General features: G+C 41.6%; 1 protein-coding gene across 3 annotated transcripts in view; it reads right to left on the reverse strand.

Annotated features, from left to right (window-relative positions):
• kif17 (kinesin family member 17) overlaps positions 1-27921 on the reverse strand; it is a 97448-nt gene that overhangs the window by 43899 nt on the left and 25628 nt on the right. For all 3 annotated transcript variants that reach the window (XM_043675541.2, XM_043675542.2, XM_043675543.2), the window contains exons 4-8: positions 24307-24496; positions 16818-17270; positions 14642-14748; positions 5228-5372; positions 715-821 (exon numbers count right to left, since the gene is read on the reverse strand). In XM_043675541.2, coding sequence (XP_043531476.1) covers positions 715-821; positions 5228-5372; positions 14642-14748; positions 16818-17270; positions 24307-24496 — 1002 coding nt within the window. The remainder of the gene's footprint in view (positions 1-714; positions 822-5227; positions 5373-14641; positions 14749-16817; positions 17271-24306; positions 24497-27921) is intronic.

The following is a 27921-nucleotide window of genomic DNA, read 5'->3' on the forward strand; positions in this document are numbered from 1 at the left end:
AGTGAAACTAGGAATTGTCACTGGTATGGTCTGTGCCAACATGGGCATAACTGTAGAATTGCTGCTTCGTGTGATAGGAAAGTACAAGAAGCCTCACTGCTTTGTGAATGTCAACATTACCACACCCCCTGAGGATTAAAAAAACTGCCCAGATGACTCTGTTATTTTTGAGGCATGCATTAAGAACATGGTAGAGTGTTTCAACAAGAGAAAAGGAAGACTTTCACACAGATGACTCTGAAGTGGCTGATGAATTCACACTCATTCATCCACCTGTGTTCCTAGCTGAAACTGCAAAGGCTGAATAAATGCTCTAGGAATTTGCAGTGAAATGCAAACTTGGAAAACATGTTTGACTGCATTAACAATTCATCACATATTAACTATCTCACTGTCATTTCATTTGTTTTCTTTTAACATAGGGCTTCCTCATCAATCCTGAAGTTCTGTTTAACATAAATGTGTAGGCTGGTCACCTGCCATTGAATTTATTGCAATTTTGCAGGATAGCCCTATGCTTGGATAAGAATTTGCAAAGGCTGTAAATACTATGTTTCTGTGTTCAGGAATGCCCAATTACAATCACTACTATATAATAATTTAAACTGGCTGTCAGTGTATAAATGTTTATTTTACATCTTATCATAAAAAATAATAAAATGAATCCAATAAAATGTGCATACATATTTAATTGAGTATTAAAATAGTATTTACCGTGGCAATCTCTAGCTTCTGTTCTATTTCACATACATCTGCTAGTTCAACATTAAATGGCTGAGTTACCTCCTGGGCAGAGGCTCTTTCTTCAAATTCAGGTGCATCTGAGGAGACAGAGATGCATTGTACTAGTTACACACTGTAGTGTTGCTTCTCTGGAATAAATAACATGTATGTTCCCCAACCAAATACACTATCTCAACCCTTAAAAGCATATAGCCCCAATATATACAGAGGCTTGAAAGCAACCTTAATATTCTCTTCCATATATTTTCCTGGTCAAACAGAAGATGTTTGAGTATATCAAAGTTTCCACCCCCAGGTAATACAAATCCTAGATTACTTAAAGTTGTTTTAAGATTAATTTTGATGTAACTATGACATTTTCAATTAAAATTCTTAATTGGATTGATTACTCACAACATTTTTTCTCAATACTATTAGGTTAGCACTGCTGCCACACAGTACCAGGGTCCCTGGTTTGATTCTACCTTCCAGCAACTGTATGGAGTTTGCACATTCTTCCCTGTCTGCGCAGGTTTCCTCAGAGTGCTTCAGTTTCCTTCCATGGTCCAAAGATGTGCAAGTTAGGTGGAGTGGCCATGCTAAACTGCCCATAGTGTCCAGGGATGTGCAGGCTAGGTGGATTATCCATGGGAATTGCAGGGTTACAAGGATAGGGTAAGGGGTTGAGTCTGGGTGGGATGCTCTTTAGAGTGTTGGTGTTAATTTAATGGGCAGAATGGCCTACTACTATACTTCAGTGATTCAATGAATTTCCACAGAAAAGTCCAATGTTATCAGTAATTATATAAATCATTAATTACTGATTTATAATGAGAACTAGTGAACACATTTTTTTCCATTTTCATATTACAGTATTATACATTTACCCCTTTAAATAATTAACCCCTATTCCCCCAAGTGAAAAGGGTTAAAGATAACAATAGATTACTCTCTGCAGAGATTCAGTGTGAGAGCGAATCCCTAATAATAATTATTATACATTTACCCCTTTAAATAATTAACCCCTACCCCCCCAAGAGAAAAGGATTAAAGATAACAATAGATTACTCTCTGCAGAGATTCAGTGTGAGAGCAAAACCTCTAATAATTATTACTTTTGAAGGGAAAAAGAGGAGGTGTGGAATATTCAGATGGCACCTAATGTGGCATGGGAAAACATGTAGCCACATTACTGGACACATAGAGTTGTCTCTGTCATCTTGACAGCTTGTTCAGGAATCACAGTATTTCAAGGTCTTTCAGATGCTACTTCAGAGCACAAGATTGATATTGAACTCACAACAAGGATGTTTCTGAAAGGCAAAGAGGTGAGCTGGGCAGCCATTTCCTGAGCAGGCTTTCCCCAAGTGAAAACTGAATAATCTCCAACTGCATAAAAAAAGTTATCAAACAAGACAGCCAAGTAATCAGCCAACGTCAAGTGATTTCCTAGAAATATCTTTTAAAATTATGTTTCAATGTCCTTACATTGATCTTTAAGGAAAGTGAAAAACTTGTATTCAAAGTACTTGAAATAAATCAACTTTTCAGCAATCCTTATGAACCGTAAGTCTTCACAAAAATAAATATGAAATCTTCATAACTATTGTATAATAATTCTATTCAAGTGCTGGGAATTCACTTGTATCCTTAAGATTGAGCAGAGAGAAACTGATGACAGTTAAATGTTTATAAAAGAATGTAAAGATTGGCTTCAATTCTATTCTTCACTAAATGGCTCTCTGGATTGTGATAACTGATACCCCATCTGAGGTTCTCCAACATCATTCAGAAGTAATCCTACCACCTAGCTGGTCCATCAGACTCTGTTCAATAAACCATGAGTTTAGCTGCAGAGTGAATGGGAATACTCAATAATGGGGATAGTTTTGCAAATAGCTAAACCAGTACCAAAAAAACACTCAGCAGTGGAAAACCAAAACTTTGGGATCGTTGCTGGCTCTGAAATATTTGAAGCATATGTCGGCCATATGAGTCATTCCTGAAGAAGGGCTTATTCCCGAAACGTCGATTCTCCTTCTCCTTTGATGCTGCCTGACCTGCTGCGCTTTTCCAGCAACACATTTTTAAGCTCTGATCTCCACCATCTGCAATCCTCACTTTCTCCTATCCTTCAATTATAGCAATGATTAACGGATGGGGCAGTAATTAGTTGAGTTGGATTTGTCCTGCTTTCTGTGTATAGCACGTATCTTCAGTACTATTGTTGGGGTTTTGCCATCGTCTTTGCAGTATCCAGACCCTTCAGCTATTTCATGATATCACTGGAGTGAATTAAATTGGCTTACAACTGACATCTGTGATCCTAGAGATCTCTGGAGGAGGCTGAGATTGATAATCTAATCAGCACTTCTGACTGAAGATTGCTGCAAGTACATCAGGCTTATCTTTTTCACTGGTATATTGGGCACTCCCATCACTGAATATTTGTGGAGCCTCCTCCAACTAGTTGGTTAATTGTCCACCATCATTTACAAATGGATGTGGTTTTCACTGTGTCTCACACCTGCACACACACCATGGGTGCTGGGGATAAGCACTACCGCACTTAGGTGGTAGTGTGGGGGTTAAATACAGAAAAAAAAATAAAAAAAAATAAACAGGGACCCTCCCTACCCTCCCCTTCACTGTTTTGATCACACAGCACTGCCCTCTGATGTGAAGGGCAGTGTTTGTCACTGGCCACCCGGGTGTTTTCCTATCTTCCTGGTGGTGGAAATTAAAGAAAAAAAAAGAAAAAAAACTAGAAAAAAAAAACAATGGATGTGGTAGGATTGTAGAGCTTTTATCTGATCCATTGGCTGTGAAATGAACTAGCCCTGTCTATCACTTACTGCTTACATAGTTTGGCATGCTTCTTAATGTTACACTTGGTTAAATGTAGCGTTGATATCAAGGGCAGTCACTTTCATCTCAATCTTATTCTCAAATCATATATTCTTTTGTAATTTTGTAATAAAACTATAATTCTGTATCAACCATCACTCTGCCACCTGTGTTGTAAAATAGAAATGACGCCCATTTAGTTCATACTACATATCACAGTAGTACTCCTTCCATCTACAATGACTGATCATAAGATCACTCTGTGTCAGAAAGACTAATATACTGCTTCTTAAAATAGAATTATGTCTGAATAGAAGAATAAAGCTTCCTGAGCAGTCATGATTACCTCTACAGTTGTGAATTGTGGTAATTTATTGCAAAAATGTTAAACATTTTGACAGACTTCACAATTTGATTTATGGTTTTGAGAATACAGCAACGAGGTTAGAAAAAAGTAAGTTCATACCTTGAAGAATCAGCAATCAAGAATTAGTTGTGTAGTCAATATATTAAGGCTACTTTGGGAGACAATCTAAAGTGCTTCTGCATATACATCAAGACATGAGGTAATTGTATTCAAAAATAATTTGTGCAGTAATGCACAACCTGAGGGAAGAGCCTCTGAACATTTTCATTTAAATTTACTGGTGGGACATGGGGATTGCCGGCTGGACAATATTATTGCCTATACCTAACTGCCCTTGAAGCCTTGGTGATCGTGAGCTGCTTTCTAAATCTGCTATAGCTCATGTGTTATCATTGACCCACAATGTCATGAGAGATGGAATTTCAGGATTTTGACCCAGCAACAGGGAAATAATGGCAATATATTTCCAAGTCAGGGTGGTGAATGACTTGGAGGAGAACTTGCATGTGATGGTGTTCCTATATATCTGCTGTCCTTGCCATTCTGGATGGAAGCAGATGTGGTCTGGAAAGTGCCCTAGGAGTTTTGACAATTTTCTGCAGTACATCTTGTAGATGTACACACTGCTGTTGCTGGGCATTGGTGTGGAGTGGATGCTTGTGGATGTGGTGCCAATCAAGTGGGCTGCCTTGTCTTGGATGGTGTCATGCTTCTTGAGTGCAATTACAGCTGAACTTATCCAAGCAAATAGGGAGTATTCCATCACACTCCTGACCTATGTCTTGTAGATGTTGTACAGGCTTGAGGAGTCAGGAGGCGAGTTACTCAGTACAATATTCTTAGCCTCTGGCTTGCTCTTGTAGCCACTTTATTTATATGATGGGGCTAGTTGATTTTCTGGCCAATGGCAATCCCATGATGTTGATAGTGGGGGAATCAATGATTATAATGGCATTGAGCGTCAAGGGACGGACAGTTACAGATGGTCAATACCTGGCATTTCTGTGGCATGAACGTTAATTATTTAGAAACAAGTATCTCTGTGCACAGAAATAGGACAAAAAGAAAAACACAAACAGATCACTCTACTTTGCGTCAAGATGTTATGAATGGTCTGCTGTGCGGATGTCAATCAAATGTTGGACTCACAAGCCATCTCAGAGTTCAAATGTATGCATTTCCCCATTCAATCCAGCTGACTCTCAGATGTTCAGCCATAACGGGACACCATCAATCTCACCAATGAAGTCAACATTTCATGGATTTCAAAACCAAGTCCAGAAGGCATACCTGTGGCCTTATCTGAAGCCTCAATGCGTGCCAATTTCATTTCATATGAACTTCTTAATTTTTCAATATCTTCTTGCAGTTTGACATTGGACTTTTGTTCTGCTTCATAATCTGCCTTGATCTTTGATAATTTCTGCTCATATTCCTAAAGAAAAATACAAAATGAAATAATTGATGAAGAACTATTGAAGAAGAGTGGAGGACTTAAACCAGGCAACTATAGCTGGTGAGTCTAACATCAATGACATGAAATTAAGTGGAGAAAATTGTGAAGGAGAAAAATAATCTCCATTTAGAAAGATAAGGTTTGTTCAGAGATTATCAGCATGGTCATAACTCACAAAGGCAGTGAGAATTTCAAAAGAGATGATCAAGTAATTGGATGAGGGTAGGGCAGTTAATAAGGCCTTTGACAAGGTTCCATATGGGAATCTGATAAAGGAGGTGAAACCTCATAGGATCCAGGGTAACTTGGCAGTGTGGACTTAAATAGTGACAGGAAACAGAGGGATGTGGTTGAAGGCTGTCTATGTGACTAGAAACTGGTGTGCAGTGGCATATCACCACAGCTTTGTTGTTTGTGATATTCATAAATTATGTAGATGAGAATGGTGTGGGGTTGGGGGTGGGGTAGGGAAGATGATAAGTAAGTTTGTGGATGACACCAAAATTGACTGCTTGTTGACAGTGAGAGGAATCAAAATATACAGGAGAATAAAATGGATTGGTCAACTGGGCAGATCAGTGGCAAATGGAATTGAACCCCGATGAGTGTGAGGTGATGCACTTTGAAAGAAGGAACTGACATAGAAGTATCCAATGAATGAAAAGACACTATGAAGCTCAGAGGAATAGAGGGATCTAGAAGTGCTTGTCCACAAGTCCTCGAAAGTGGCAGAGCTGAAAATATGTTGCTGGAAAAGCGCAGCAGGTCAGGCAGCATCCAAGGATGCTGCCTGACCTGCTGCGCTTTTCCAACAACACATTTTCATCTCTGATCTCCAGCATCTGCAGTCCTCAATTTCTCCTCGAAAGTGGCAGAACAAGTTAATAGAACAGTTGAGGCAGCGTACTGGATACTTGCCTTTTTCAGTTGTGGCATAGATAATAAAAGCATGGAGGTCTTGTAGAATTGTACAGAACTTTATGCAGTTCTGTATGCAGTTCTGAACACCACGCTATAGGTAGGATGGGGCTGCCCTGGAGGGTGCACAAAGGAGATTCGCAGGATGGAGAATTTCAACGATGAAAAGAGGCTGGATAAGCTCAGGTTGTTGGGGGCCATGATAGGGAATTATAAGGTTATAGGGGACATGGACAGGATGGGTCGAAAACAGCTGCACCCTTAGTTAAAGGGTCAATAACAAGGGGCCATAATTTAAAAGTGAAAAGTTGAGAGGGGATTTCAAGAAAAAACTTTTCACCCAGAATATGTTGGGGGTCGAGAATGCACTGTCTGGGACAATAGTCAAGGCAGGAAGCCTCATAACCTTTAAAAAGTACTTGGACAGGCACTTGAAGCATCATAACATTCAAAGCTATGGACCTAGTGTGGGAAAGTGGAACTAGTGTAGGTAGTAGTATATTTTTGGCGGTGCAGACTCAATGGGCTTCTTTTATAGTACAATTCTATGATTATCTCCCAAAATCTCATTGTGTTTTAACAATACAATACATTGCTTTTCGCAGCAGAGAGCGGCGGGAGCTGGGCGGAAGTTCAGACGGAGCGCAAAGCCGGTCGGGAAGGTAAGTGATTGCTATATAAAGAACTTACCTCAACACCAACGGTCTTTTCGCAGCAGAGAGCGGCGGGAGCTGGGCGGAAGTTCAGGCGGAGCGCAAAGCCGGTCGGGAAGGTAAGTGATTGCTATTCGAGTGGATGTGTTCTAAACCCCAGGTCCTACAAAGTAGGGTCTCCCTCCCTCCCTCCTCCTCTAACCTAAATTAAGAGTCCACAGACTTGCCACAAAAAGAGGGTCTAAGGAAGTTTGGATCGAAGAGTGAGGCTTCAGCTCAGGAGTCTTTGACAAGGAGGTTGATTACGCCACAGTTGAAGAGGGTGAAGACATGACTGCCCAACTGGTTCAGTGCGCTACGTGCTTGATGTGGGAGGTCAACGACTCTGGTGTGTCTGGCTCGTATATGTGTGGAAAGTGTGTGCACATTCAGCTATTGACCGAGCATATTGCAGCGCTGATGAAAGAACTCGAGGACCTTAGGCTCATCCGAGAGAACGAGATCTTTCTGGACAAGACCTTCAGCGAGGTTATTACACCAATCATGCCAGAAGAGAGCAGAAGAGAGCAGATGGTGAGGAAGGCAGAGAGGAGACAGGTGCAAGAGACCCCAGGAGGAGTACCTGTCAGGAACAAGTTGAAGCTTTTGGAAACAGTAGAGACTGATGACACTGCCAGTTCGCAAGGCGGCCAAGTTTGTCAATCAAAAGTTGGCACAGAGGCAGAGCGGAAGAGTTGGACATCGCACAGAGCCGTGGTAATAGGAGACTCCATCCTGAGAGGAACTGACCAGGGGTTTTGTGGCAGCAGATGGGATTTAAGGATAGTGTGTTGCCTTCCTGGTGCCAGGATGAAAGACATCGCAGACAGCGTGCAGGAAATCCTCAAGGACGAGGGTGAAGAGCCAGAGGTGGTGGTACATGTCGGCACAAATGATGTCGGGAAGAAGAGGAGGAACATACTACAGCGGGACTTCGGAGAACTAGGAAGAAGGCTGAAAAGCAGGACGTCCAAGGTGGTTATCTCCGGTTTGCTTCCAGTTCCTCGGGCTGGTGTGGCCAGAAACAGGAAGATAATGGACTTGAACGTGTGGTTGGGAACTGGTGCAGGAAGCAAGGATTTAAGTTCTTGGATCACTGGGGTATATTTTGTGGTAAGCATAAATGCTACAAGAGAGACGGTTTGCACTTTAATAGGTTAGGGACCAGCATTCTGGCAGGCAGGTTTTCTACTGCAACACCGCTCCATTTAAATTAAGTAGTGGGGGGGGAGGGGACAAACTGGATGTTTAAAAAGGAAATTGAAGGGAAAGTTAGAACATGAGAAGTCAAGAAAGGCAACTGTATCAATGAGGCAGAAAACTCGGAAAGGGATCATGCTGTAAAGTTGAGTGAAATAGGGGTTGATGGGAAGGGTGAGAGCAGTAACAAATTAAAAATACTTAACATGAATGCACGAAGTATTAGACATAAGATGGATGAGCTTGAGGCTCTTTTGGAAATTGGCAGATACGATACTGTGGGGATAACTGAGAGGTGGCTTCAAGTGGACAGGGCCTGGGAAATGAATAATCAAGGCTACACGTGCTATCGTAAGGACAGACTGACGGGCAGAGGGGGTGGGGTGACCTTGTTGGTAAGGGAGGATATTCAGTCCTTTGCGCGGGGGTACCTAGAGTCAGGGGATGTAGAGTCAATGTGGATAGAGCTGCAAAATACTAAGGGTAAAAAGACCCTCTTGGGAGTCATCTACAGGCCCCCAAACAGTAGTCTGGATGTCGGATGTAAGTTGAATCAGGAGCTGAAATTGGCCTGTCGCAAAGATGTTACTACAGTTGTTATGGGGGATTTTAACATGCAGGTAGACTGGGAGAATCAGAATGGTATTGGACCTCAAGAAAGAGACTTTGTGGAGTGCCTCAGAGATGGATTCTTAGAGCAGCTGGTGCTGGAGCCGACCAGGGAGAAGGCAATTCTGGATCTGGTATTGTGTAATGAACCAGTATTGGTCAGAGACCTCGAAGTGAAGGAGCCATTGGGAAGTAGTGACCATAATACATTAAGCTTCAATCTGCAATTTGAGAGGGAGAGGGTACAGTCGGAAGTGACAGTACTTCTGTTGAATAAAGGGAACTATGGAGCTATGATGGAGGAGCTGGCCAAAGTTCAATGGTGCAATACCTTAGCAGGGATGACTGTGGAGGAACAATGGCGGATATTTCTGTGTATAATGCAGACGTTGCAGGATCAGTTCATTCCTAAAAAGAAGAAAGATCCCAGGAGGAGGCATGGGCGGCCGTGGCTGACGAGGGAAGTTAAGAAACATATAAAGTTAAAAGAGAAAAAGTATAACATAGTAAAGATAAGTGGGAAAACTGAGGACTGGGAAGCTTTTAAAGAGCAACAGAGGATTACTAAGAAGGAAATACGCAGAGGAAAAATGAGGTACGAAGATAAACTGGCCAATAATATAAAGGAGGATAGTAAAAGCTTTTTTAAGTATGTGCAAGGCAAAAAAATGGTTAGGACTAAAATTGGGCCCTTGAAGACAGAAACAGGGGAATATATTACGGGGAACAAAGAAATGGCAGAAGAATTAAATGGGTACTTCAGATCTGTGTTCACTGGGGAAGACACAAGCAATCTCCCTGAGGTAACAGTGGCTGAAGGACCTGAACTTAAGGGAATTTATATTTGCCAGGATTTGGTGTTGGAGAGACTGTTAGGTCTGAAGGTTGATAAGTCTCCGGGGCCTGATGGTCTACATCCCAGGGTACTGAAGGAGGTGGCTCAGGAAATCGTGGATGCGTTGGTGATTATTTTCCAGTGTTCGATAGATTCGGGGTCGGTTCCTGAGGATTGGAGGGTGGCTAATGTTATACCACATTTTAAGAAAGGTGCGAGAGAGAAAGCAGGAAATTATAGACCAGTTAGTCTGACCTCAGTGGTGGGAAAGTTGCTGGAGTCTATTATAAAGGATGAAATTACAGCACATCTGGATAGTAATAACAGAATAGGACAGAGTCAGCATGGATTTATGAAGGGGAAATCATGCCTGACTAATCTTCTTGAATTTTTTGAGGATATAACTGAAGATTGACGAGGGAGATCCAGTAGATGTAGTATACCTGGACTTTCAGAAAGCTTTTGATAAAGTTCCACACAGGAGATTAATGAGTAAAATTAGGGCGCATGGTATTGGGGGCAAAGTACTAGATTGGATTGAAAATTGGTTGGCTAATAGGAAACAAAGGGTAGTGATAAACGGCTCCATCTCGGAATGGCAGGCAGTGACCAGTGGGGTACCGCAGGGCTCCGTACTGGGACCGCAGCTTTTTACAATATATGTTAATGATATAGAAGATGGTATCAGCAATAACATTAGCAAATTTGCTGATGATACAAAGCTGGGTGGCAGGGTGAAATGTGATGAGGATGTTAGGAGATTACAGGGTGACCTGGACAAGTTAGGTGAGTGGTCAGATGCATGGCAGATGCAGTTTAATGTGGATAAATGTATGGTTATCCACTTTGGTGGCAAGAACAGGAAGGCAGATTACTACCTCAATGGAATCAATTTAGGTAAAGGGGCAGTACAGAGAGATCTGGGTGTTCTTGTACACTAGTCAATGAAGGCAAGCATGCAGGTACAGCAGGTAGTGAAGAAGGCTAATAGCATGCTGGCCTTCATAACAAGAGGAATTGAGTATAGAAGCAAAGAGGTGCTTCTGCAGCTGTACAGGGCCCTGGTGAGACCACACCTGGAGTACTGTGTGCAGTTCTGGTCTCCAAATTTGAGGAAAGACATTCTGGCTATTGAGGGAGTGCAGCATAAGTTCACGAGGTCAATTCCTGAAATGGCGGGATTACCTTACACTGAAAGACTGAAGCGACTGGGATTGTATACCCTTGAGTTTAGAAGACTGAGAGGGGATCTGATTGAGACATATAAGATTATGAAAGGATTGGACACTCTGGCAGCAGGAAACATGTTTCCGCTGATGGGTGAGTGCCGAACCAGTGGACACAGCTTAAAAATACGGGGTAGACCATTTAGGACAGAGATGAGGAGAAACTTTTTCACCCAGAGAGTGGTGGCTGCGTGGAATGCTCTGCCCCAGAGGGCAGTGGAGGCCCACTCTCTGGAATCATTTAAGAAAGAGTTGGATAGAGCTCTCAAAGATAGTGGAATCAAGGGTTATGGAAATAAGGCAGGAAGAGGATACTGATTAGGAATGATCAGCCATGATCATATTGAATGGCGGTGCAGGCTCGAAGGGCTGAATGGCCTACTCCTGCACCTATTGTCTATTGTCTATTGTCTAACATCTACCAAAACAATGAAATACTTGAATGACAACTGTGTGGTTCTGGTAAACCCGCTGGCATTCCTATCACCAAATCCTGCACTATCAACATTCTGAAGTTTACTGTTAGTGAGCAACTCAACTGGACCAGCCATATAAACACAGTGGCTACATGAGCATGTCAGAGGCTAGGACTGTTGCAGGGAGTAACTCACCTTCTGACTTCCCGAAGCCTGTCCGCCATGTAGTTGGTAAAATTCTAGAATCCATCATTAAGGATGAGGTTTCTAAATTCTTGGAAGAGCAGGGTCGGATTAGAACAAGTCAACATGGATTTAGTAAGGGGAGGTTGTGCCTGACAAACCTGTTGGAGTTCTTTGAAGAGGTGACAAGTAGGTTAGACCGGGGAAGCCCAGTGGATGTGGTCTACCTAGACTTCCAAAAGGCCTTTGATAAAGTGCCACATGGGAGGCTGCTGAGCAAGGTTAGGGCCCATGGTGTTCGAGGTGAGCTACTGGTTTGGATTGAGGATTGACTATCTGACAGAAGGCAGAGAGTTGGGATAAAAGTTGGGAATGGCAGCCGGTGACAAGCGGTGTCCCGCAGGGTTCAGTGTTGGGGCCGCAGCTGTTCACATTATATATTAATGATCTGGATGAAGGGACTGGGGACATTCTAGCGAAGTTTGCCGATGATACAAAGTTAGGTGGACAAGCAGGTAGTAGTGAGGAAGTGGGGAGGCTGCAGAAGGATCTAGACAGTTTGGAAGAGTGGTCCAGGAAATGGCTGATGGAATTCAATGTGAGCAAATGCTAGGTCTTGCACTTTGGAAAAAAGAATAGAAGCATGGATTACTTTCTAAACAGTGAGAAAATTCGTAAAGCCAAAGTACAGAGGGATCTGGGAGTGCTAGTTGAGGATTCTCTAAAGGTAAACATGCAGGTTGAGTCAGTGATTAAGAAAGCGAATGCAATGTTGTCAATTATCTCAAGAGAGTTGGAATATAAAAGCACCGTTGTGCTACTGAGACTTTATAAAGCTCTGGTTAGGCCCCATTTGGAGTACTGTGTCCAGTTTTGGTCCCCACACCTCAGGAAGGACATCCTGGCACTGGAGCGTGTCCAGCGGAGATTCACACGGATGATCCCTGGAATGATAGGTCTAACATATGAGGAATGGCTGAGGATCCTGGGATTGTATTCATTGGAGTTTAGAAGATTAAGGGGAGATCTCATAGAAACTTACAAGATAATACATGGCTTGGAGAGGGTGGACGCTAGGAAATTGTTTCTGTTAAGCCAGGAGACTAGGACCCGTGGACACAGCCTTAGAATTAGAGGGGGTAAATTCAGAACAGAAATGCGGAGACATTTCTTCAGCAAGAGAGTGGTGAGCCTGTGGAATTCATTGTCACAGAGTGCAGTGGCGGCTGGGACGCTAAATGTCTTCAAGGCAGAAATTGATAAATTCTTGATATCACAAGGAATGCGGGGAGAATGCGGGTAAGTGGAGTTGAAATGCCCATCAGCCATGATTGAATGGCGGAGTGGACTCGATGGGCCGAATGGCCTTACTTCCGCTCCTATGTCTTATGGTCTTATGGTAGTAGGCACAAGTCAGGAGTGTGATGAAATACCTCCCACTGGCCTGAATATGCAGAGCTCCAACAACACTCATGAAGCTCGACACCATCCAGGACAAAGCAATTCACTTGATTGGCACCACATCCATAAACATTCACTCCCTCCTCCCTCCACCACCGATGCTCAGTAGCAGCAGTGTGCACTATATAAAAGATGCACTTCAGAAATTCACCAAGGCTACTTAGGCAATAACTTCCAAGCCCACTATTGCCTAAAAGGAAAAGGTAACAGATACATGAGAGCACCCGCACCTTCAAGTTCCTCTCCAAGCCATTCACTATCCTAACTTGGAAATATATCGCTAATTGTTCAGTATTGCTGCTAAACTGCTAGAAATATCTCCTAATGGCATTGTGGGTGTACCTATACCAAATGGTATGCAGGGTTCAAGAAGACAGCTCACCACCACCTTCTCAAAGGCACCAGCAATGTTTCCTCTAGGCTGCAGTCTGTGCACGGCTGGGTAGGTCCGCTGGGTGGCACGGTGGCACAGTGGTTAGCACTGCTGCCTCACAGCGCCAGAGAACCGGGTTCAATTCCCGCCTCAGGCAACTGACTGTGTGGAGTTTGCACGTTCTCCCTGTGTCTGCGTGGGTTTCCTCCGGGTGCTCCGGTTTCCTCCCACAGTCCAAAAGATGTGCAGGTTAGGTGAATTGGCCATGCTAAATTGCCCGTAGTGTTAGGTAAGGGGTAAATGTAGGGGTATGGGTGGGTTGCGCTTCGGCGGGGCGGTGTGGACTTGTTGGGCCGAAGGGCCTGTTTCCACACTGTATGTAATCTAATCTAATCTAATCTAATCTAATATATATCAATCTGAGTGTGCCAATGACTGATTTCGACTTTCAGAAGCCACTACCATGCATGGACCTCGGAGGACCTCGCAGTGGCAAAAGAAATTACAGGAATATCAGTAACAAGGGATGGGCAATAATTGCTGATCCAGCCAGTGATGTCCGCATACTTTGAGTGAATTTTTAAAAAGCTATATCTAGCTGCATTGTACTCAAAATGCATTTCATTTAAGGAGAGCTTCAATGTTCCTTTTCATCTACCTCACCTTCTGAAGGAAAACCTGACTGTCCATCATGCAAAGACTGGTAGCTTGCTGCGACTCAGGCAATCACTGTTATTACTAATAGCAGTTGCAAATAAATCTCCTTTCAGAATCTCCCTGGTCTCCCAACTGCAGTGAGATGAGATTATTAATTACAAATTAAAAAGGGACCTGTGTGCAGTACTCACAAAGACCCCTCCAATTTGTCAGGATTCAGATTGCATTATGAAGTATTTTATTATGCAGGTTAATGTTTTTCAGTAAATGACTCTACTAGAGCAGTGTACACAAGAATTAGATCCAAACTGAAAGAAGTAAGTTTCAACCCACTGAATCTCCTACACAACTATGACTGACAAAGCAACAACACTATGCATTTGGATATCCTATGCATTATAATCTAGATGGAAAGAAGTGAACTTCTATTCCCAAAATGATTCTTGTGATATTTTATTTTATCACAAAGATTTTCCCATTACAATCAATATGAGTCCTGAAATCTGGTGAATTTCGAACATTGCTACTTCACTGGGATGAATACAAATCTCCCTTGTGGAAGTAATACATCAAAAAAGCAGTAATATCAGAACCAGAAGTACCATTTAGCATAAATCTATAAACATAGCACGTAAAAATTGAGAACATATTTTATCTTTTTCTTCAATTTACACAAACCTGTCTCATATTTTCTTTTTCAAGTTCTATGTCAGCATGAGCATTGGTATTCTGAGGGGATGGAATGGTGGTTTGACTACTATCCCTTTGCACTTTATTTAGAAAATCTGCAAAATAAAAAGCAAAGTCAGTTTAAGTGATAACCTACGATGCTTCCTATTCTAAAATAATGGAACGGTAGACATACAGTTGTCTTAGATTCAGGCTAGCAATTTGATCAAGGCGGATCACATTTGAGTGCCCAGTGTCCTAATCCAATGTTGATATGTATGTTTCTTTTCAGTGTTTCTTGGTAGTTATTAACAGTAGATCCTACCTATCTTCTTTTATCTAGGTTTGAAGATGCTACTTCAGCTGAGATCAGTTAACGCAGCAAATCTTAAACCTAGGACTTACCAGTAACAAGTAATACATTAGATACTGAGTTACCCTCTGAACTGTGATGGAGAATAGGTACATGTGTTTCACTTCCATTTTTTAATTCCCTCCTGTCTTCTTCCTTCCCTTTTTAAAATCTATGATACTACGCTTTTGATAGCATCCATCTGGGAGTTAGACCACAATCAGAGAAAATTACATCTAATAATATTGGTGTTGGTTTAAATAAATGATCTTTCTGGAATTACAAAAAGCAAAAATTATTACCAAAATAATATCATTTGGATGAGGAGATTCAGATTACTAGTGAACTTAAAAATCATGATGAGGTGATGCCAAGATTGGATTTTAAAGTTTTGTGCTTAATAGTAGATGAGAGATGAAGAGTACAATAGAGCTTTGGTGCTATGGGTAAACACAAGTTGGAATGGGGGACAGTGTGATGCATTGATTCAAAAACATTAAGGATCCAGCAAGGAGTAAGAATGTATAGGATACTCAATTTGCATCTTAGTAGAAACAAAAGAGGCGGAACAGTTCATGGAAACAGTGGCCATGGTAACAAAGTAGAGACAAAAAATAACTTTGAACAGATTTATCTGAATCCAGCACAAAACTACAAAAAGTACTGTGATGTCAGTCAGGATTTTAGTATTTTCAGGGCTGTAAGACCCACTAGATTTTTAAAAACACAAATGATGTATACAAATTCAGACCATATGATGATGCACAGTCATTTTAGATGATATATTACAAAAAGACGTGTCTTTTACTGTGGTACTGCAAGAATTGTTTTGGGTATTGGTAGAACAGATATTATGTTCTATAAAAATTTCAAATTATATTGGCAGTTAACACCAGTTATTATTATGAACAATGAGGAACACTACCACTGTTCACTATTAATTCAGGGCTTTTAATCTGAACTCACAGGCTAATGTTCTGGAGATGTGGGTTCAAATCCCACCATAGCAGGTGGTGAAATTTGAATTCAATAAAAATCTGTAATAAAACCCAGCCTAATGGTGACCATGTAATCACTGTTGATTGTCATAAAAATTTATCTGGTTCACGAATGTCCTACAAGGACATTCTGGATTAGTGGTGCTGGAAGAGCACAGCAGTTCAGGCAGCATCCAAGGAGCAGCAAAATCGACGTTTCGGGCAAAAGCCCTTCATCAGGAATAAAGCCTGATGAAGGGCTTTTGCCCGAAACATCGATTTCGCTGCTCCTTGGATGCTGCCTGAACTGCTGTGCTCTTCCAGCACCACTAATCCAAAATCTGGTTTCCAGCATCTGCAGTCATTGTTTTTATCTCCTACAAGGACATGTCTTGCCTGGTGTGACCTGCAAGTGGCTTCCATCCCACAGCAATGTGGCGACTATGGGAATTGGGTGGGCAATAAATGCCAGCCTAACCAGTGTCACCAACATCCATGAGAGAATAAAAGAAGTGATTGTGTATTTTTATAGGGAACTGTTAAATTGTTTAAGCCTGAAATCAGATGCAAGTAGGCAGGTAATTTCATGCTACCAGCCTCCATACCGGTTCCCTGCCATGATCCTGACTCATTTTCAATGAGGGCAGCTTGGAGTTAAATCAGATGCTGACCATTAAGGCTAATTATTGGCATTCTCAGGGCCTAATAAGGACCCATTCAGCTTCAGCTACTCTTCACAACAAGGGCCAGATAGTTATGGCTATTTAAAAAGTGAAAATAAACATACTTTCACTTTTCTTTTTCTCAACGTTCAGATCAACAACTCCCAATGAATGAAAGAAGAAAAAGTACTTACTAGATAAGTTGTCATTTCCAAGTTGTCCAGCTAGGAGTGCCTTTAGCTGTTTAATCTCTTCCTGATATTCTCGAAGTAAAGCATCCTTTGGATCTTCATTAATTCTTGGCTTGTTTTTGATATTCTTTGCCCTGTTGGCATATCGTAAAGTGCTAAGACTTTCATCATAATTATTGTCTGCAGGAGATAGACATGCCACCATCAGAGTTTTGGTGTTGCCTCCAAGGGAATCCTGTAACATTCGCGTCAGTTTGGAGTCACGATATGGAATGTGTTTTGATCTTCCATCCACAAGTGCAGAAATTACATTTCCAAGTGCTGACAGTGACAAGTTGATTTTTGTGGCTTCTTTCAATCGATCTCCAGTCGCTCCAGTTTTTGCCTGTCTTTCACTACCTGCCAAATCTACCAGGTTTAATTTTCCCACACGGATGCGGTCTTTTCCATTATCATCTGCAAGAAAGACACAGAAACGATAGTTACAAATATTCTCTTCCGTCACGATGCCCATTCGCCTTTAGTCATTTTCAGCCTGAGGAGGGTATCAGATAGACCACCCCGAGTGTCTCACCAAATTTTATTAGTGAATAGCACTACAAGGCTAGAAGTAATTATTCCTTCCTAGTTTGATTTCAAAAGGTAGTTAGTCAATCATTTTGGTGAATGGACTCACAAATGGTCTAAATCTGGGTAATGACAGCAGGTTTTCTTCTCTAAAGGATAAAGTGAAATCAATTGCGTTGTTTTGAAAATGGGTTTTCATGGTTATATTCTGATACCAGCATTTCTTTCAAACAGATATGTGCTTCAAACTGAATTCACATTCATAAACGATGAAAGTAGAACTGCCAACCCTTCCAGGATTGTACTGGTATCGCCAAGAATTGAAGATTAACACTATGGATACTACTACAAGAGATGAGACATAGGTCTATTAAAAGATAATTGGCTGTCATCTTGTGGCCTCTGAATATTATTGCTAATTTAAAGGAATTACTTTATTTTCATACAGCTGTTATCTTGCCTTTTAAACCTTCTTCAGGCACATCTTTTGTTTCTTTTATTGCTCCTTTAGCTTTGGATCACAAATACTTTGGCAATTTAGTTTCTGCTACCCTCCACCCAATCACAGACCTTCTCTATTGCTCAGAACCTATTATATTTTAACTTGCCTCCACTGGGATAAACCACCAGCTCTGTTTCCCTGTCCCTTTTTATTACTCACTTGATAGGGAAATTGAAGGGTAGCAGGATCATTCAAATCTAGGGGTGGTGGCCACTGCACTTTTGTGAGTAAGCCCAGACCCAAATAAGACTCTCATGTTCAGCATTATGAGCCATAGTAAATAGCAGAACTAGCAAATTTCAGTGGTGATGGCAGGAGAGATAGAACCTTGAAGGACAATTGCTCAAGGTGCAGATGAAAGATGACCTTTGGGAAGGGGACTTATGTTTCCTTAAGCATAATTGAAGATAATGGAAAATTAGCTCAGCTGCGTTTTCTTCCAAAGACATATTGCTCTTTGAGATTGAAAATGGGAGACTCAATGAAAGAGGACATCACAAGATTGCAAGTCATCGAGAAATAAGTAGAGATCCTGCCCCCATGGCAGATCACTACTGAACATTAGGAAGTTAAAAATCACACACCAGGTTAGAGTCCAACAAGTTTATTTGGAAGCACTAGCGTTGCTCCTTCATCAGGTGGTAGTGCAAGTCGAAACACACCAATACCGGAATCTCCAAATCATGACTAACTTTGGCACATTAGAAAATTGACCTCTGGCAGAAGTCAAAGGCTAGGAATAACGAGTAGGCACTAATTTTCAGCAAGGATCTTTTTTGGAGTCTCAACAATTTAGTGTATTTACTAATGACCAAGGTGATGAAACATAAAGTCACACTAGATAGGTAGTATTGTAGACAGGGTGGATGTAAGTATAAAATTACAACATGATATTAATTAAATGAACAGACAGCTGGTGAATGGATTTCAATGTAAGAAATAAAGTTATCTACTACTGACAAAAAAAAATTAATATAGGGCATTGCTTGAAACAATGAAGGTTCAAAGAAACTTGGAGTGCATGAACAGAGATCACTAAAATGTCATCAATGAGTACAGAAGGTTATCAAAAACATTAATATAATTTTGGCCTTTATATCTAGAGAGTTACTTTACACAGAGGATAGAAGGTATGCTTCTGCTGTATAAAATTCTGGTCAGACAATACCTACAGTATCCTGAGCAGTTCTGAGTACTACACCTTAGGAAAGATATAACAGCTGTCAGCAAGTACAATGTAGATTTATAAAAGAGAGTCAAACAGTTGGGGCAGGCAGGGACAAAGTAAAGAACAAGGTAGGACTGATAAATTAAAACTGCATCTGTTTCAATGCAAGAGGCCTAACAGGGAAGGCAGATGAACTCAACTCATGGTTAGGAACATGGGACCGGGATATCATAGCATTTACAGAAACAGGGATGAACAGGACTGGCAGTTTAATGTTCCAGGCTACAAATGTTACAGGAAGGACAGAAAGGGAGGCAAGAGAGAAGGGGGAGTGGTATTTTTGATATGGGAGAGCATTACAGCTGTACTGAGGGAGGATATTCCTGGAAATACATCCAGGGAAGTTATTGGAGTCGAGCTGAGAAATAAGAAAGGGATGATCACCTTATTGGGATTGTATTATAGACCCCCTAATAGTCAGTGGGAAATTTACAAACAAATTTGTAAGTAGATCTCAGTTATCTGTAAAAATAATAGGGTGGTCACGGTAGGGAATTTTAACATTCCAAACGTAGATTGCTACTACCATTGTGTTGAGGGTTTAGATGGAGAGGAATTTGTTAAGTGTGTACAAGAAAAGTTTCTGAATCAGTATGTGGATGTACCTACTAGAAAAGATGCAAAATTTGACCTACTCTTGGGAAATAAGGCAGGGCAGGTAACTGAGGTGTCTGTGGGGAAGCACTTTGGGGCCAGCGACCATAATTCTATTAGTTTTAAAATAGTGATGGAAAAGGATAGACCAGATCTAAAAGTTGAAGTTCAAAACTGGAGGAAGGCTAATGTTGACAGTATTAGGCAAGAACTTTCAAAAGCTGATTGGGAGCAGATATTCGCAAGTAAAGGGATAGCTGGAAAATGGGAAGCCTTCAGAAAAGAGATAATGAGTCCAGAGACAGGATATTCCTGTTAGGGTGAAAGGAAAGGTTGGTAGGTATAGGGAATGTTGGATGACTAAAGAAATTGAGGTTTTGGTTAAGAAAAAGAAATAACATTTGTCAAGTATAGACAGGGTAGATCGAGTGAATCCCTGTAAGAGTGTAAAGGCAGTAGGATTATACTTAAGAGGGAAATCAGGAGAGCAGAAAAGGCGACATGAGATAGCTTTGGCAAATAGAGTTTAGGAGAATCCAAAGGGTTTTTACAAATACATTAAGGGCAAAAGGATAACAAGGGAGAGAATACAGCCCCTCAAAGATCAGCAAAGCAGTCTTTGTGTGGAGCCGCAGGAGATGGGGTAGATACTAAATAAGTATTTTGCATCAGTGTTTACTGTGGAAAAGGACATGGAAGATATAGAATGTGGAAATAGTTGGTGACATCTTGAAAAATGTGTATATTACAGAGGAGGAAGTACTGGATGTCTTGAAACGCATAAAACTGGTTAAATCCCCAGGACCTGCTCAGGTGTATGCCAGAACTCTGTGGGAAGCTAGGGAAGTGATTGCTGGGCCCCTAGCGGAAATATTTGCATCATCAATATCACAGGTGACGTGCTGGAAGACTGGAGGTTGGCTAATGTGGTGCTACCATTTAAGAAAGGTGGTCAGGACAAGCCAGTGAACAATGGACCGGTAAGCCTGACGTCGGTGATGGGCAAGTTGTTGGAGGGAATCCTGATGGACAGGATGTACATTTATTTGGAAAGGCAAGGACTGATTAGGGATAGTCAACATGGCTTTGTGCATGGGAAATCATGTCTCACAAACTTGATTCAGTTTTTTTGAAAAAGTAACAAAAAGAATATTGATGAGGGCACAGTGGTAGATGTGATCTATATGGACTTCAGTAAGACATTTAATAAGGTTCCCCATGGGAGAATGGTGAGCAAGGTTAGATTGCATGGAATACAGGGATAACTAGCCATTTGGATACAAAACTGGCTCAAAGATAGAAGGGTGATGGTGCAGGGTTATTTTTCAGACTAGAGGCCTGTGACCAGTGGAGTGCCACAAGGATCGGTGCTAAGTCTGCTACTTTTCATCATTTATATAAATGATTTGGATGTGAACATAAGAGATATAGTTAGTAAGTTTGCAGATGACATTAAAATTGGAGGTTTAGTGGACAGTGAAGTAGGTTACCTCAGATTACAGAATCGTAGAATCCCTACAATGTGGAAACAGATCATTAGGCCCAACAAGTCCACAATGACCCTCCGAACAGTATCCCCCCCAAACCTATTCCCTCTACCCTATTACTTTTTTTCACATTTCCCCTGAATGATGCACCTAACCAATACATCCCTGGATACTATGGGTAATTTAGCATGGCTAATTCACCTACCTCGCTCATCTTTGGACTGTGGGAGGAAACCAGAGCACCCCGAGGAAACCCATGCAGACACAGGGAGAACGTGCAAACTCCACACAGACAGTCGACAGAAGTTGGAATCGAATCCAGGTCACAGGTGCTGTGAGGCAGCAGTGCAAACCACTGAGCCAACGTGTCATCCACAATGTGCAAGTTCCCCTCCCACATTATGCTGGCTTGGAACTGCAATGCCATTCCTTCACTGATGCTGGTCCTTCCTACAGGATTGTGGGTAATCTGACAATACAAGGACTTAGTAATACAAGAAGGTGACTCACCACCATCTTCTCAAGGTGTTTGAAACCACCTTCAGCCAGAAGTGCTGAGTGGAACAGTGCAATCACAACACACTTAACACACTTAAAGAAACTCATCACCATCCAGAACAAGGCAACCAATTTGATTTTCACCCCATCCACCTCCTTCATCATTCATTCCCTCCACCGCCAATCAATGGGATCTCGATCAGATGGGCTAATGGGCGGGGCAGTGGCAGATGGAGTTTAATTTAGATAAATGTGAGGTGATGCTTTTTGGAAAAGCAAACCTTAGCAGGACTTATACACTTAATGGTAAGGTCCTAAGGAGAGTTGCTGAACAAAGAGACCTTGGAGTGCAGGTTCATAGCTCCTTGAAAACGGAGTCTCAGGTAGATAGGATAGTGAATATGTTTGGTATGCTTTCCTTTATTGGTCAGAGTATTGAGTATAGGAGTTGGGAGGTCATGTTGCGGCTGTACAGGACATTGGTTAGGCCACTTTTGGAATATTGCGTGCAATTCTAGTCTCCTTCCTATCGGAAGGATGTTGTGAAACTTGAAAGGGTTCAGAAAAGATTTACAGGATGTAGCCAGGGTTGGAAGATTTGAACTGTAGGGAGAGGTTGAATCGGTTGGGGCTGTTTTCCCTGGAGCTTCGGAGGCTGAGGGGTGACCTTGTACAGGTTTATAAGATCATGAGGGGCATGGATTGGATAAATAGACAAAGTCCCTTCCCTAGGGTGGGGGAGTCCAGAACTAGAGGACATATGTTTAGGCTGAGAGGGGAAAGATGTAAAAGAGACATAAGGGGCAACTTTTTCACACAGAGGGTGCTTTGAGTATGGAATGAGCTGCCAGAGGAAGTGGTGGAGGCTAGTAAAATTGCAACATTTAAAAGGCATCTGGATGGGTATATGAATCGAAAAGGTTTGGAGGGATATGGGCCGGGTGCTGGCAGGTGGGTCTAGATTGGGTTGGTATATCTGGTTGACATGGATGAGTTGGACCGAAGGGTCTGTTTCCCTGCTGTACATCTTTATGACATCTCCAAATAATAACTGGACTCCAAGGATTAAATTACAATGAGAGGATACAAAACTAGGATTGTATTCTTTGGGATGTTATTTGATTAATTTTTAAAAGATACTAAGTGAAGATAGGGAGAGTCTACTTTAGCTGATTTAAGAGGCGAGGACAAAGGGAGAGAGTCTAAAAATGACAACCAGAATTTTTAGGAGAGCAATTAGGCACACACATCGGCAAAATAAGGTAAAAATCTAGAAATCTAATCTCTCAGTAAATGGCAATGGTTGATGTTTTGTTTGCTAATTTTAAATGTGAGATTAATACATTTTTTTCCCACCAGAGGTAACAGGAGATATGAGCAAAGGCACATCAATGGATGTTTGGATTTCAGCTCACCATGATTTTACTAAACAGTGGCTCATGGTAGAACAGGCTGAAGGGGTTAATTGGCTTACTCCATTTCCAATGTTAATATACACTTCTTTTAATCCCTAAGGAGTTGCATTTCAGTACTAAAGACAAAACTAAGCAAAAGTTCCAAACAATTTAAGTTCCTTGCCATAATTTTGTGAAGATAAACAATAGCCTTGATATTGTACATTCTCAGGCAGAGTAGGGTACTCCAACTGGAGCTCCTCCGTTCCTTCTGTTGCTTTCTCTTTCTTTTTCTCTCGCCCTTTAGTCTCTTGGTGGGTCTGGTCTTGGTCTCTCAGCAGCATGGCCTCTCTCAGCCTGGTCTCCCGATGGCTCCTGATGGTCCTGGCCTGGTGTCTCGGCGTCTCATGGTGGGTCCTGGCCTGGTCTCTCTGGAGTTCTCATCCTAGTCTCTTGATGGTATGTTGGTTGGTCTCTTGGCAGGTCATGGTGGCGTCTTGGCTTGGCATGTGAGTGGATCCTGCCCAGGCATATTCCTGAGGCACCGGGGGCAAAATAGAGAGGTGGCAGTTCCCGCAGAAGCGATGGTATCTATGACACATGCTTCAAGAACAGATAGACAAGATTCCCAGAGTGCGAGATAAGTAAAGGACTCATCAAAAACTGTTGAAGTATTAGCTTATTCCATTATTTTCCCCATTTAAGCTATGAACATCTTCAATGTAAACTATAATCCACTTTTTAATTTTTTCTACTATTTTATGAAACAATGCTTAACTTTTCAACTCTTGTTTCTCTGACTAATTTGCACCTAAGCTTCTTTTGTACTTAGGTACTTTGGTACCTAAGATGGCACCGTGTGCAACTTTCCACTGAACATTATACACTTTCCACTGAACTCCTGTACTTGAGTACGTGACAATAAAATCTAAATCTATTTTATAAAGGAATCAAATTTATTGGAAATGATGAGAACGGGAGAAAGAGTAAGACAAACAGATGGAAATTAAGGGACAATAAACACAAAGGCAAAGGTGAAAGTATGCAAAAACAAATAAGAGAAAAGGACAGAGGGATAAATAGATGCAATTTGTTTAACCTATTTTAATTTTGGAAGAAATTCTGAGGATTGTACCTACGAATTTTAGAAAAAAAATTTTCAGAAGTAAATCACTGCAAATAAATATCAATATTCAATCACCTGTTGCTTTGCATAACTGACCTATTGAGCACATCTCCAAGTGTATGGTGAATATAGAATGTGAACGTGATGAGTCTTTATTCATGAGGGTGTATCCCACAGCTCGATTGCCCCAGCCAATATCCATGATTTTCTCACACTCTGATACACTGTGCACAGTGTGCATGGATAGATCCTTCACATAAATGCCTTTCTCTGGATGCTCCTTGAGCTATAATCAGATGGATGAGACAAATAAGTTAGAAGCCTGGGGAATCATCAGCCTAGAACTAATCTATTAAATTTCACCATTGTAAAGATTATTTACAGTGTCAAAAAATTCAAGATAGATTTTACTTCTAATTTTGCAACAGAACTATAACTCAATTTTAAAATTGTCTCTATTCCTCCCCCAAAGGTGCTGATTATCGCTGTGGCATGCAAAGATAAAGAGCATGTATTTATATTGCATTTCATTCTATTTCAACTTCAAGTCATTCCAAGTCACTTCTCAGCAAAATAATTAGCTTGCAAGTTGATTTGAGGATGATGTTTATTCAGGATTCTGCTGTATGTCTCCATATGATTGAAGTGTACTAATATATAGTTGGGAAACACAGAAATCGACTTACATGATACAAGATCCAACAAAAAATAAGAAAATTTATGACCACATAATCCACTTTCTTATCCAGTGATGTTAAGGTACAATTGTTAGCCATGATGCTTCTAATAATGCTCAAATTTGAAAAAAATACTGCAGATACTGGAAATTTTAAATAAAAAAAAGTGCTGGAGAAACTCAGCAGGTCTGCTAGCATCTGTGGAGGAAGAAACAGCTTTAACATTCTGAGTCCGATATGTCCATTCGGAACTGAACGGATGAGTAAATTGTGTTTTTTTTATGCTGAAGACAGATGAAGAGGAGCAACAAGTGGAACAGGTTGTAATGGTGCTCAATGCCAAAGACAAAGGGGGTGCTAATGGTAGTCAAGGTGAAGGTGGGAAAAGGAGAAAATGAGTCCACTCTGCTGACAGCAAAGGCAAAAAGATACAAACAAGACATGGCAGTCTGTGTCCGTGTATGTGTTTGTACGGGGTAGGATGGGTGAGTGGTGGAGGAGAAAGAAAGAGAAGGCTGGCGGAGGGGGAAATGTAAGAAATGATGTGGAGGTGGAGGTGCCAGTGTTGGACTGAGGTAGACAAAGTCAGAGGTCACACGACACCTGGTCAGAGTCCAACAGGTTTATTTGAAATCACAAGCTTTCAAAGCATTGCTCATTCATCAGGTGAGACTTCAAATTTGCTCATTCATCAGGTGAGACTTGATGTACAGCTTGTCATTTCAAATAAACCTGTTGGACTATAACCTGATGTCGGATGTAAGAAAAACAGACAGTGCAGAGGGCATGCTCTGAAGTTGTGGAATTCAATACTGAGACCTGGTGGCTGTAAGGTGCCTTGGTAGAAAATGTGGTGATGTTCCTCTAGCTTGTGTTGTGCTTTGTTGGAACAATGTGGCAAACCTTGGATGAAAATGTTTGCAAGGAAGCACAGTGATATATTGAAACAGCAAGCAAATGGAAGGGCAGGGTCACTCCTGCAAGAGGAGCTGTCCCATAAAGTGGCTATCCAGTCTGTGTTTGGTCTCCCAAATGTAAAGAAGACTGCATTATGAGCAGCAAATACAGCAGATGATGTACAACACTGCTTCACCTGGAAGATGTGTGTGGAGCCTTGGACAGTAAGGAGGGAGGAGCGAATGAGCAGTGTTAGGAGTGGTGGTGGAATGGATCAAAATGATCCTTGCAGAATTCTGACAGTGGAGGAGAGGAGAAGTTGAGTTTTGGTGGTGGTGTCCTGCTGAAACTGGCGTAAATGGTTTTGAATGATCCTTTGAATACAGAGACTGGTATGGTGGAAAGAGGAACCCAGATTTATTATTCTTTTCTACCCAAGGGTGATGTGTCCAAACTGATTTATTTAAAACCTACACAGATACAGTTCAAGAATATACTGACAAGAATATTAAAGGTTTATAAAACTGGAATACACATATACAAACACACAAATTAGATTAGATTAGATTACATTACATTACAGTGTGGAAACAGGCCCTTCGGCCCAACAAGTCCACACCGACCCGCCGAAGCGTAACCCACCCATACCCTTACATTTACCCCTTAACTAACACTACGGGCAATTTAGCATGGCCAATTCACCTGACCTGCACATCTTTGGACTGTGGGAGGAAACCGGAGCACCCGGAGGAAACCCACGCAGACATGGGGAGAACGTGCAAACTCCACACAGTCAGTCGCCTGAGGCGGGAATTGAACCCAGGTCTCTGGCGCTGTGAGGCAGCAGTGCTAACCACTGTGCCACCGTGCCGCCCACAAATTAGAAACTAGCACAGGCTACTTGGCCTATATTGGTGAGAGTTCTTGTGACTGATATCAAACATTGGAGATAGTGAAATGCTGGTATTGTGTATCTGCAGGGGGTGCTGGCAGATGGCCCTCCACACTTGTGGGAAGAAGTCACAGTGGAGGTCAGTGCCCGCACTGTTGCTTCAAGGACATGGATAAGAGCTGAAAGAAGTTTAACAATCTGACAAGAATGAGTTCAACCTTTAAATGGTGTAGCTTACCAACTGCACCAGTAGTCTCATCCATTGCTAATTCACTGCAGTTCTGATACCAGCTGACCAACAATCATTGTCAATTAATCCTCAGCCCTTTAATTCAAATGCTTTACCCCACACTCATACACTTAGCATTGTTGAAAGCCTCACACCGAACAATTCAAATACATATTCTGTTAGCAAAAATGACCCCAAGCTCCAGTTGCTTGACACTTTAACACACCACTGCATTCCCTAGCCAAAATTTCTGCTTCAGGCCTGCTGCAGTGTTCCAGTAATGCTCAGTGAAATTGGAAGAACAGCATCCCAAAATCTGCCTTGGGCTCCTTCAGGACTCAATATTGAGTTCAATAATTTTAGCACCTGAGCACCTTTATCCATGTCCTTTACCCATCCCCATACCTCAGGCCTTGTCATCACATGGGCTGCTTTCATCACAGCCTACTTACTCCTCCATCTTGCACACTAGTCACCAACATCTCAGGCATGCTTCATGGACAATGACCGCATGCAAACCCCTCGCTCCACCAGGATCTTCATGTCCCCATCAGCAAAGTGAGATGCCAATTTCCTTCTGTCTGACATACCTAGGGCAAATGACAAGAACTGTGAAGACAGCTGCAGACTGTCAGGACTTGACTTTGAAGATGGCACCAATCCCAGGAGGACCTGGCAGTGCCAAGCACTTCTGCCTGCAGCTAGTGGCAGAATATGATGAGTGGTAATGTGATGAGTTTGGGACAACAGCTTCAGAAAATGCACTAAGCCTTGTGGAGAGAAACTCTACATGAAACTCACCAAAAATGAATAAGCCTAATTCTGTTAAGATTGTGTAACTGAAACTCGAACAAATTTTATTCCATGAATATTCATAACAGGTTGCCAATGCACATTTAACAACAGAAAATAAAAGTTTATACTGTGCAAAAGGAACATGAAAAAAAATTACAACATATAAGAACTGTTTGAAACAGTCTCATAAGGAATATCAGATAAAAAGTCTCAACCCTCAA

This window comes from Chiloscyllium plagiosum, unplaced genomic scaffold, assembly GCF_037043375.1.
Source record: "Chiloscyllium plagiosum isolate Xiang-an unplaced genomic scaffold, Cpla_swu_hap1 HiC_scaffold_37, whole genome shotgun sequence".
In the NCBI taxonomy this organism is placed as follows: domain Eukaryota; kingdom Metazoa; phylum Chordata; class Chondrichthyes; order Orectolobiformes; family Hemiscylliidae; genus Chiloscyllium; species Chiloscyllium plagiosum.